The sequence below is a fragment of the Apteryx rowi genome, unplaced genomic scaffold, assembly GCF_003343035.1.
Source record: "Apteryx rowi isolate R43461 unplaced genomic scaffold, aptRow1 scaffold_233, whole genome shotgun sequence".
NCBI classification, from domain to species: domain Eukaryota; kingdom Metazoa; phylum Chordata; class Aves; order Apterygiformes; family Apterygidae; genus Apteryx; species Apteryx rowi.
The window spans coordinates 217,593-230,171 of record NW_020448675.1 but is presented as its reverse complement, the minus strand read 5'-3'; the positions used below and the strand labels follow the sequence as shown (position 1 = coordinate 230,171).

Below are 12,579 nucleotides of genomic sequence, written 5' to 3'. Positions count from 1 at the left end.
GCTCTGCTGATGTGTTAATGCCACTAAATATAGTCACTTCTGAGCATAGTTTCTCCTTGGTCACTGCAGAAGTTGTGCTCTGATCCTACTCAAGATTAATTATCTACCCACCATGCAACTGTGACACAGCATATAGCCTACTCCATCTAAGAAACCACATATACAATACCCCATTGCTTTACATCTATGAACAGCTTCACCTGGATAAGCGAAGGAGCCATTTTGGGTTGGTAGTACTTTGTTCTCACTTTTCATTTCTTTTATCAGAGTTGGACTGCAGCATTGCACAACAGAACTAGGCTTTCTTTAAACTTATTTTTGTATTTTAAACAGATTTTGTTCACTTCTGGATACATCATGACAGAAACTCAAGACCCGATCTGTTGGACTGGCCTAGAACAGTAAATCTCGTTTCTTCAAAGGTAGTAAACCAACAGCAAGCGTAAAACTTTTTTCACAAAAAAGAAAAAACAGAACAAAAAAACCCAACACGCATGCACACCAACCCACAGTGTTTCAAATTGAGATATACAAAAAATCTTTTTGAGCACTCATTAAGGGCTCAAATAGACAGACCAAAACTTGTGACAGTAGAAACTACAGCTCTGACCAAAAGCAAAGATTTGTTTTAAATATGAACTTCAAATCATTTGTGACCACTTAACACTCTTGGGAAGTGCTGTGTTTCTTTCTGAAGCTTCTTTCTGAAGTTCTTAGCCAAACTGACTGAGAAGTACCTGGGCTTCGCAATAAAAATAATATTATGAGGTAGTTATCTGATAAAAATGTATATGTTAATGGGCAGAAATTGGCTCACATTACACCTACAATTTCAGTGGCTGGTGGTGTTACACTCTACTTTAGCATACAAGAATTTCCTTTTTTCCAAAAAGGAAAAAAATGCAAAAAAAGTTTAACTAAACAAACAAAATCATTCTTGTATTCAAGAAATGCTTTTGCATGAAAACCTCAATCTTTTGGGCAAAAATTAATATTTTAGGGTACACAAATGCACCAACATGGAAAAAGAAACCCCCAGTGTCAACTGAAGGTCTATTCCAAACCCTGTGCCAACAGATCTCACTTACCAAGGGAGCTGAGGATAGAAAGGAAATATTATAAGTCCAGTTTCTGGGTTTTAGTTACAGTTTTGTGATTTCTGCATCTCCAGCTAATGTGTACACATGATCTGCAATTAATTCTCAGAGTAAACCATCCACAAAAAAAACCATTCCAGGCTTGTCCCAACCACAAAACACAGAGTACGCCACACATCTAAGAGTGGATACCTCAACACCTCCACAAGACACTGAAGGTATGCTCAGCTCAGTGAGGCAGTGGAAAAACCCTAAGTGCTTGAAATGCCTTGCAGTGGTTTGATGGAAGTTACCACTCTACCAAGCAGACAGATTGGTCCAAGCACTCCCCAGGCCTTCAGCAAAAAGAACCACAGCCAAGGTCTGCTTAATTTGCTTTTGTGGGCTTAAACCCCTCCTTCCAGTTTAGCTCCTTAGACTTAAACATGATGTATTATTGCATTTTTTTTTAAATCAGTTGCAAGGAGGCTTACAGCAGTTAAGATGTAGTTTTATTAAACAGTATCTGTACTGTTATCACACAAGTTAAACTGTCTGCTCTGTAGCTGACACCACATACCTAAAGAAAAACTGAGAAATTCAATTTTTCATTTTACCTGTCGTATTTTAAGATTCGTCTCCCCATCGAGATTAGCTGTTTCAATATAGCACATTGCTTGAGGTTCACTGTAAGGAGCACAATAAGATTTTCAGTGTTGAAAACTTAAGATTTTTATTTTTTGTACACTACTTTTACATTAAATRATCCACAGTATACATCCTCAATACACTATGCAGAATAAAAATTAAATCTGGTGGTGTATGACCATGAAAGAGTCAGCTGAAAGTACTCAATTTGCGAAAATATCTTTGGCTATAAACAGTCTCTTAAAATGGAGATTATGAAGACAGACATCTCTAAACCAAAAGGTAAATAAGGATTTAATAATTCATGTTAAAATTACAGATGCCAGAAGCGGAATATTTTACACTACAGTCTAGAAAATTACTTTAGGTAGTGTTTTATCCCCACAAAGCTATCACAACACAACAAACAGTGTAAGAAAGGGACATGCTTGGATGAAGAGTGGTTAAAGTGCCCTCTACTGTTGAGTTCTGGCTGTGAACACAAGAGGTCACGGCCACAGAAACACATTCAAGTTGGACCTCCACAAGTTCCTCACCTGAAGTTACTACAAAGCAGCTTGTTGTAAGAATCAGAGAAGAGTACAATGGGTTTGAAACTGAGGGCTGTGGTCTGCATCTTACAGAAATGCTTTTGCCTTACCAATAAGGACAAAAGCTTTTTTTCCTCATGGAAGTGTGCATTCTTCATTAGCTGAGGTCTTATCTACATCTCGTGTGGAAGAACTCTGTGTTGGTAGCACCTCTCATAAGGAGATATAGTTCTATCAAGGATCATTTCCTGACATGTCCCTGAAGATTTTTAGATCCTCTATACAGCACCACTGTGACTCGTTTTCACTGTTTTCTCAGGCTGTTAAGGACCACTGATTTCCCACCTGGACCCAAATATGTGCTTCTTCAGCTAATCACTTTTCATAGTCTTGAAATACTGACATTTACTTTCTAAAATGGCTAATTAATTTACCAGTAAGTGTAGTTAATCAGTAAAAGAGTCAGTAACACAAGGACTCCTTAGCAAAACTTGATTAAGAAACAGACAGGTACATGTACAACATGGGCTATTTTTTTCTCTCCAGAGAAATAAGTTGTTTTTCCCCACACACACTCCAAGAAGAAAGAGGAAGAGTCTGTACTTGTCTCCTCCTGTATGGGCAACCTGAAATCTCATCCAAGGAAGCTACAGATTAAGTTCAACCTGATACCAATTTTGCTTTTATTACAAACATCTTATCCAATACAATTGAGATAGTTAACTCAGTAGGGAGAACTCTTACAATGCAATTCCCCACTTTTCCCACATTTCTGCAGAAATATTTCATACCAAATGAAAGTTGTGTTTGGATCTAAATCATGTTTTTTCTTTTAGGTAAATGTATTCTGTACATAAAATTCATTTGATGTCACCTTTCTTCTATAGGAGTGGAAAAAAGAAAAATCAAGATTAAAAAAGACTATTTCAACTCTGACAGTTAACTCAGACACAGAAAATTTTTATATATATACACACACACACATASATATAAAAGCAAAATGCCACCATTCCAGAGCATGCAAAGCCTTCTGGTGAACTGAGGACACTTAGTATTGCCATTCAAAAGAATCATAGGAATAACACCAATTGTAAAAGCAGAACTGCCACAGAAATTTCTATTTAAGTTTTTCTCAAATCAATACTTTGGGCCAAATACTTCTTTTATTATATATGCGTATGACAGATATCAACGGATTAGTAGAGTAAAATGGAACAAGTGATCCATGCAAGTTAAGGTATAAAACAGAAGCTTTTAGTATAAAATATTAAAGGAGCAGTTCTCAAGTAGAACAAATATTCCTCAGTGCTGGAACAGGAAATTATTGATGTCAAAGTAGTTTCACTAGCTGCACTTAAGGTTGACAGCTGCTCATTTAAGAATTTGGTTTTTGTTTTGTATTTAAAAAATGCAATATTGTGTACCATGGGAATGAGGCTATCTCTATCCTTGATCATGTGACATAAATCAGATTGATCTTTCCCATACAGCCTTCAGCAGGACCAGTCCCATCACCACAGTGCAGTTGTGTGCCCAAGAAACAACACATCCAAAGAATGGAAAAGGACAAAAGCAGTGCAGCAGAAGATGCAGTAGTTTAGAAAACAAGTTTCCTTAGAAGTTGAGTCACCTGTGAAAACCGTGACCTAGCAATCAGAGCAACCTACAGCCACTGCTGTGCTAAGTGTGTGGAAGGAAAAAGAAAAAAAAAGCTTTGGAGAAGATCAAGGTGTCTAAGGTGCATCTCTATTTCAGAAAAGCAAAGTCACAAGCAGGAACACCATTATTATCTCTTGTTCACATATCCACTCCCTAAATGGATAGCGGTGTTGCCTTCACCCCAAGTTGTTCAACACAAAATATAGACACTAGATTAGCAGCTACTGCCCTATGCTAAGATAATCAACTTCACAGTGCAGGAGCTGACCAGTGCCAATGAAGTGCTTCCAGGACCCAGCTAGCCTTCATTTTCTAGTATATTTGTATAAACAAATTGTCTCATATTTCACAAGGAAAAATGAGAAGCACGTAACAGTTTGCTATTGCTGCAGTGCTAGGGACTACGCAATACATGCGTGGCCCAAGGAGTAAATGGATGAAGTCCAAGTGCTATTTTGCAGTGTAGTTATTTAGATGCCAGCTGGGCTAAAGCTTCTGAAATTACTATTTCTGAGTAACTTTAGAAGAGATCTTGAACCGCAGGGGCAGGAAAACATGCTGGTAATTCAGTGGAATTAATTGGAATAAAACTTAAGAGCAAATTTTCTTGATCAAATGTTCTTTGGAAGGCCATAGATCAACTGGTTGCACCAGGACTGTGTAACAGACCTTCCCCTCTTCCAACAAAGCACGTAATACTTTCTTCAAGAAAGTTATCCATCTTAAGAACTTATCTACAAAAACAAGTCAATGATACATGAATCACTGACTAGCAAAGCACTATTTTGACATTACTGAAGTTTGATTTCATATGTGGAGAAGAAAAAGTGCCATCTGATATCTGTTTTTATTAATAGCAACTACAGAGTTTAGTGTCCTCTGCACCTCAGTTCATCAGACACATCATTTCACACCCACTCAGGATACCTGGAAGATACAATGATCATGTCTGCTGGAAGATGTTGCCCATTGGTGACCTTCACAATATCGCCTACTGCCACCTATTGAATCAGGGGCAGGAGCACAGTAGCATGAAAGAGAAAAACAAACAGTTCGCTTGTCTGGAAGGTTAGTTTGTTATTTTCCTTCACCCAGTCAAAAGAACAGCATCATGCACATAACACTTAGAGACATAGTGCTTCTGAAAATCAGAGTACTTTTCATTGCAAGTTTGGAAGTCCAGTGTCAAAATGTTTCCCTTTCTGAATGTGAAGTAAACCCTTCTATATAGACAAAAGTTTACATGCTCAATCAGAAACTTTCCCAGCTTATTTTTAAAGTGATTTTTCTCTTCTATATTCCTGTTTTTATCCAAATTAGAGTTTATTTTTAAGTACAGTCTTATCTCACTTATGGAAAGATTTTTCCATGTAAAATAGTTTTTAATCTTTAAACTTATTAATCTTCCTCAAATGTCAAGAGTTTCTCATCTTCCTCATTTCTCACCTTTCCATCTATCCTTGTGCGTTATTTACCCTACCCCGTCGTCATTACCATCTTCCCCTAGCCTTCTTTAGTTTCACTGCTTGTATTAATCATTTGCAAGAGGTATTGTCTCTACAAACAATACCAACTAGTTCTTCCTTGACCTCTAGTCACTTGAAGTGTAAAAAGTTCCAATTTCAAGAATACTGAAAACACAAGGGAGTTTCCATCACCCTTAACAGTAGTCACATGCCTGATCCTTCTTAGGATGAAAATCCCATTCAGCTCCCTCATGACAGCAGGCCAGGACTACACTGCTGAGCATCAGGCTGCTGAGCATCCAATGGACTGCTTATAGCCTCAAATGGGCTTAAAACATTTTAACACATTAATTTATAAGAATGGAAATAGATGGTATATTTGAACATGCAGATTTATTAGTTAAGGAAAACCTTATTCTGATCCCACAGAAAGACTCCTTGTAATTTTACCAGGAAAAAGATCAGGAATCTACCTTAAGTTAAACAAGTTGGGTACCATAGAACAGCTATTCCCTTAACAGCAAATGCAAGCATGGACAACACGCAGAGGCAGACACAGGCTAATTCAAGGAGTGGTTAAGAAAGCAAAGGCTTTAAGAAAAACAGATTCCAGGTTCAGCTTCTGACGCCATCTTACAGTTCAGTGTTTTCACCATGGAACACTGTAAGCAGACATCAGCATTAGGCTTCAGAGTTCTTGGCAATCTTCAGTTTTTATTATAGCCTAACACTTCAGCAGACCTGCGTTCAAGCCTCCTGAGGTGGGTATCATTTCTGAGAAGGTTTAGAAGGGTGTACTTTCTCCTCAGTTATCATAGCTAACAGAGCTAATTTTGTCCTTAACAAGGAAGGAGTTGGAAGAGCCACAGTTAGGTCTATGCATCCTGAGGAATTTCAGTGAGTTCTAAAAATAAACATCACAGGCTTCTTACACAGTGCTTCACAGGACTTGGGTTCCAAGTGCCGATGGTAGTAGCAGGACCTGTGCCTTATTTGAGCAAACCTTTTACTAATTAGACCCAAAACCTAAGAATTTTTCCAAGCTCAAGCTTCACAATAAATCTCTTTGATTTTCAGGAGAGTATAGTTGATGCATCATGGTTATACGTTGCAAAGAAAGTCTGTTTTCAGTCCATTTCTAGAACACTAAATACTGTTTGCACCTTAGAGCACATTAACTGTCCAAGCAAGTTTTTACAATTCATTAGTATTTGACTGAAGAACAGTACTAGGATTTAAAGGTGGGTACTCAGCTGCTCCAGGCAATTCTCACTATTGTTACAGAAAGGATCCCTCCCACTCCAAGTCACAAAAACTCTCATGTGATACAAATTAATTCTAGTCCTCTTAAATTATTCCAGCAAGAGAAACTCTCAAAATAAAAAAATCCAAGATTTTATTTACCTCTTTCCAAATAATGTTCTGCCACATCCCATTTCTTAGAACTGGAAAGAAAATTTCATTAGGTCAAAATAAATATCAAAAAAATTTGAATGATTTCTGAACATGCATAAATAAGCAGTAGGGGATATTAACTGGAGTGGGAACACGCACATCAAAAGTATTTTTCAGAAGGTGGGACCACACATTGTCCACAGCTGTAGACATGTGCATCCAAGAAAGAGGAGGAATTTACTCTTAATATTTATATGCAGTCATTATCATCATCTGCTAGAGACTAGATGGTGGCCTGACTTCTTCACGGCCTCATTTCAAACTAATGCACAGAAGGTAAGCACCACTACCCAGCTGAAAATTGAACTGCCTTAAAACAAACGGTATTATTGTCCACTGCCAATCAACACCAGGAGGCATATTCATCATATGAAATGATTTATCACAGAGTTTTTAATTCTCACTTTGTCCCCACATTTTACTCACTTCCAGGAAATATCTGAAGAAAAGAAAGCTTCATTGACTGACCCATCCAACCTCACTCTCATCTCAAGCTTCAGCCCTATATAGGGAGTTGAGTGTCAAGCAGGTTTTAAATCCTACTGAAAAGGAGAGATTAGCTTTGCTGGAAGTCCTAAATGCTGAAGCTAAAGTCAAAGCAAAAAAGGATGCAAGGTCCTGATACAGACCTTAAGCTTCTGTAGTGCCCAAGTCCCACACTGCTGTCCTGACATGCTCATTGGTCATCTAATCTGGAATATGCCTTTTCACTTGAATAGTTCCTCTAGTTGCTCCTAATCTGTTCTGCACGTACTTAACAATACCCTAGCCTAAACAGTAAAGTCAAACATTTTGCTCCATCATCCTTCAGCAACCAAGTCCAAGAAATCCAGTCCAGTTGTGAGCACATCAAGTACACCTAAACAAGATCAAGCACTTCACTGAAGGCATCTGTGGCCAGTTTCAGAGAGGCTCAAAAAGTCTATATCAGTTCAAAGCTGAAGAGCCCAGCCCCCTCACTTTCTGGCTATGAACAGTATGAACAATTCTCTCCTCAGTGCTATGCAATTCATAACTAGCTCAACTGAAGAACATGCCAAATCCCCGAAAGATAGCATTTGACTGGATGCAGCCTCAGCTGCCCTACTCAGGTTAGGCCATTCCACAAACGAATGCAAGAATCATCAGGCCAGAGCACAAGCAGCCCATATCTTGATCCTAGCTGTCAGGCAACACACTTGGGAGCACAGAATCCTGAGATCTGTACTTCTAATACTGCAGTTTACTTCATTATGATCCATCCTCTATTTAATGTGAAATGTGTGGACAGCAATAGAAGCACTGGTAGTGCTATGTCCAAACCTTTGAGCTTCCACCTGAATAAGTATACAGTAGTTCAGAATCAGAACACAGGTTTATAGCTCCGCTTCCTTCTTTCTTCCAAGCTGTGTTTGATCTGAGCTTTGCTCAGTTCAGAATTCAGTAGAAAACCTGAGCCCAGGATCTCAAGCGAGAGACATGTACCCGCAGCCTTGATTCAAGAACCTAAACCCTCAAAGACAGACCCCAATGCTTAGCATTTCCTATTCCGAGCTTTAAGCAGCTCCCATCCACAGATGGCTCACATTGTTGTATGTCTGCATGCAATGAAGTCACTTAGTAACTTCAAGTGTCATGAACCTGGCCTTTGTGTACAATGATTTGCTTTGTTACAGGAAAACACTTTAGCTTTCATGCTTACTGAAATCAATTTAGCCATTAAAATTAAATAGTCAAGCAAATCACTGAAGCACCTACTTTTGGTGGAGGGGGCTGGGGGGAAACACTGATAACCTCAAAAGCTAACAACAAAACTTACTTTAGATATAATAGTTCAGAGATTTTGGGGTTGCAATTTTCCACCTTCTACTCTGCTTTACCCACCATTGTAGTAGTACTCCAAAGGACAGAAAAATACTTTCTATAAAGTATTTATAGGAGTACAAAATTGGTAAGGTTTTCATTTACAAGATTCTTTGGTTAACATGGCAAAGAACAAGTGTTTTAAAGAATTCTACTCAAAAACATAGTTTCAATATAAATCTGTTCCACTTAGGTCTAAGAAAAATCACTGTGAAGGAATCAAGGAGTATGAAGGACAGATTCAGTCTGAGATTAAGATACCTGATAAGTGCCTACATGAAAGCTAACATCTGAACTCCCATTCTGGTCAGGGTATATCTATAACTTAATGTAGTCACTCACACTGAGGTGTCTGTGGTCATTTGAAGCGACCTGATATCTCACATGGCTTCCAGCTGCTGCTCCTCAAGGACATGCATCTGCCATTGGTCCTGTGGAAGAATCTGCCAGCCCTGTACTGGCATCTGCTTTTCTAGGGCATGCTATACAGTATAAGTGTTTGTGGTTTATCCCATAAAACAGCAAAAAGTGGACCAACAGATCAAAACAGTCAGTGCTGAGCTCTCTACACCTCTGCAATATGCTGTTCAGTGTCTTCACTTAGGATTAGATTTAGTCTGGACCCTAGTTTCAACGTCCTCTCCACATATACCACTTGAAGCTGTTCGAGACATGAAACATCAGCTCAGAGCCTAGCACACTCTGACCCCTAAAGGAGATACACATTGTACACCGAGAGCAGAACAACTTGTTTAGTTTCCTCCAAAGGCAGTTTAATTCATACATATCAAAACCATTCTGTGAACTAAGCCAAAGTTTTCAGTTGAGAATTTGCTTTAAAATCGCATTATTGACAGCTCAAAATCAAAGCTAAACGCAAAGCCTACTGAAGTAAACACTTGGTCACTGCAGACAGAGTTTACAACATAGCTTGGTGAGTCAGCCAGATGTCAACTTTAGGGTGAGTTGAATTGCTCTCTAAACTGATTGCATTGACTAAATCTCACTCAGCACAGAGAAGTCTGGATTACTAAAGGCACATACAGACACCTAAATTTAATGCATCTTAATCCCACCCTGAACATGAACTAGCTTTTCATTCTTATAATGCAAGTATAATAACTAGACCTCTAACTTTCCTCTCTTCAGAAAAATGAGCATATAGAGTTTTAGGTATCATTTTGAAAACTGTATTCAGAGTTTTTAAATATAGAATAAAACCTTAGTTAAAATGAGTACCATTTTTCAAGTACTGATTTCTGTTTAACCCCATCAGATTACCTTGTGTTCTTTAAGGTTGTCTCTCCGTGCTTACTGTGATAAGCTTCCTTTAAAATGTTTATTACCATGTTTTCTGTCTAACTACAAATGAATTAGACAGAACTGCCTATGCTACCTTTAAAAGAGCAGTCTTTCATACGACCTATAACAAGGCCCGTTGTGCTACAGCCAGTTAATTGACGATTTCTCAGGGCTAATAAATATGGTGCACTTGCAGCATCTCCCCAACAAACCATGGAAGAGAAATCACCTCCAAGAATGGGTAAAGCAGTGCTGTCTTTGATAGCCATTAATATAGAGTCTCAATGATGAACTTATCTTCTCAGGCGTGAAGAAAAAAATACCTCCCTGAAAGCAATCCTGTGAATATTTTTGCTTCATAATTCAACTACAAAGCTAGTGGATTGTTCAGTTTCCTCCACTTCTAAGTATTTCTCTATTTTTTTGACACTTGAGCTAAATGTATTTGGGAGGAAGGGCTTCTACTCAAAGCTCACTTTCCTATGTTTTCAGTTTGAACAGTAAATTGCAGTCAGTGATGTCCAGAAATTCTCTGAAGGGCAGGAAAGGAGCTGTCCAACAGGGACCACTGAAGTCCCATGACCTCACACTAAGTCCAACCACCAGATAGTGGTCAGCCTCAGCACAAAATTAGCTCTTCATATTTTCTGCACAGGTTTTCTATTAAGGGACATGAAAATCCAAGTAGTGTTTTCAGGTGTTCAGTGTCAAGCAGTTTCCAGTAAGTTGGGGAAAACAGACATTTAGCAGAAAGCTTTTTCCTTCATTGGCATTTCAAGGAAACAAACCCACAGAATCTCCACAGTTCTTCCTGTATTTTAAGGGCAGTGGCATTTAAGAAGAATGATTTTTAAAAAACAAAATCATTTGAAGCAATCTTTCAAAGTTTCAAGAAATTTAAAGTATCAAGATGGAGGGTTCGGGGGGGGTTATTTGGTTTTCTTGGGGGGAAATTGTATAACTTTGGAGAGCCTTGAGACTACATCTACACATTTTAAAACTCTTAAAAGAAAAAGTGTCACACCATTTACCTTAGCAAGTGTTTCAGACTGATGCAGACAAAGTCCTAACAAAACAGTAACTCATTCAAGAAACATGCACTCACCACCATCATGACAGTTTAAGCAACAGAACTGTTTAAAAATAAGTGTTCTGACATTCACTAGTTTCACTTCAAATACTTGCTCAAGTTTAAGACAGCTTAGTCTTACCTATTGTTTTCTTTTTATTTACTGTACTGTCTGCCTTATGCCGTTTCTGCAAGAAAATAAAACATGTCATTAGGCTAAGATTTCAAAAACATTAACCCAATAGCTAGAAACATGACAAACTGCAAGATGATGCATGAAGTCCTTTCTGCCTTTACGTTAGATTTCAAAAAAGAAAACCCACACATAAATCATCTAAACCCAGAGATTTATAAAAGGAGGGAAAAAAGGCAACTTTAAAATGAGAGTCCCTATGTTGGAAATCAAACTCAGACTTGGATCAAGAGAAAACAAAAACCAGTCTCCAAAACTGAAACGAGGAACAGTGAATGCTGGCATACCTAGACTAAAGGTGGAATATACATTCTGCATGCTATTTGTTTTAACTGCAATTCAAAGTTAATTTATTCATCAGGACTTTGCATAGCAGAAAGACCTGTTTATTATAAACAGTATCTAAAAAGCTTAATATAGGTTTTCTCCAAAACAGTTTGCTCAATTCTAAAATGCTTTTTCAGTTTTGAAGACTAGCAAAGTTCACTTTTCTGTCAGGACTGTACAGTGTCACTAAAATGACCATGTCCTCCTAACCAGGCCTTTCTAATGAAAGCACTAGTAAACAACTCCTGAAGAGGTAGGAGGAAGTGTTCTGGCTTTCAATAAAGTGTTTCCACATGACTTTCTTGTTTGCCATATATCTGTAATGGAAGATGCCTAATTTACCTCAGCATGCTATAGAAATTCTAGTTAAGTCAGCGACTTTGAAAGTCAAAAGGGCATTTTGTAATTGTTCAGCAATGACTTGATACACAGTAAGAGAGAGATGCACAGCTTTGTGGAGCTCCAGTATTTTTAGCCCTTTTTCTGTCTTTAGCACTACCTCCCCCAATACTCCATACTCACATAGTCTTCTATAATTTCTTTGATGCCAGCAATAGTYAAAATAAATAGCAATGGCACCAAGGTGGTATATCTTCCTGTTGGAGAGACATCAGGAATTTGCTGTGAACAGGAAAAAAAAAAATCCATTATTTACTTTTATTTAAAGTAAGTTTCCAGCAAATTTAGAATTTTTATGAAAAGCTTGGACAAGAGAGAAGGTAGAGCTTGAATTCCAATTTGTGCCTCATAGGCTAACATACACACCCAAATAAGAGATGTCAGAGCTCTAGGCAGATTTGAAAAAACTGCCACTGTAAAGCAAGAAAATGAAATTGTTCTACAGGCCTTTTATTCTTTGTTTCTCCTCTCTCCCTAAGCAAAGCATTCAACTGATGTAAATCATTGATTCTAGGTGAACATCTACACTATCTGAACAACCAGCAGTTTCACAAGAAACTGTACATGCTATTTTTCAGTATGGTCAATAGCTTCATATTTTATGGTACTATGT

General features: G+C 38.1%; 1 protein-coding gene across 5 annotated transcripts in view; it reads right to left on the bottom strand.

Annotated features, from left to right (window-relative positions):
- ATP8A2 (ATPase phospholipid transporting 8A2) overlaps positions 1-12,579 on the bottom strand; it is a 314,203-nt gene that overhangs the window by 284,914 nt on the left and 16,710 nt on the right. For 4 of the 5 annotated variants that reach the window (XR_003253520.1, XM_026065895.1, XM_026065896.1 and 1 more), the window contains exons 3-7: positions 12,090-12,188; positions 11,190-11,235; positions 6,784-6,824; positions 4,841-4,914; positions 1,694-1,763 (exon numbers count right to left, since the gene is read on the bottom strand). Coding sequence is in view for 4 of the 5 variants with exons in the window: in XM_026065895.1 (XP_025921680.1) it covers positions 1,694-1,763; positions 4,841-4,914; positions 6,784-6,824; positions 11,190-11,235; positions 12,090-12,188 (330 nt within the window). In the remaining variant the exon portion in view is untranslated. Of the gene's footprint in view, positions 1-1,693; positions 1,764-4,840; positions 4,915-6,783; positions 6,825-11,189; positions 11,236-12,089; positions 12,189-12,579 lie in introns of those variants that run through there. The other variant, XM_026065899.1, reaches the window with a different exon arrangement.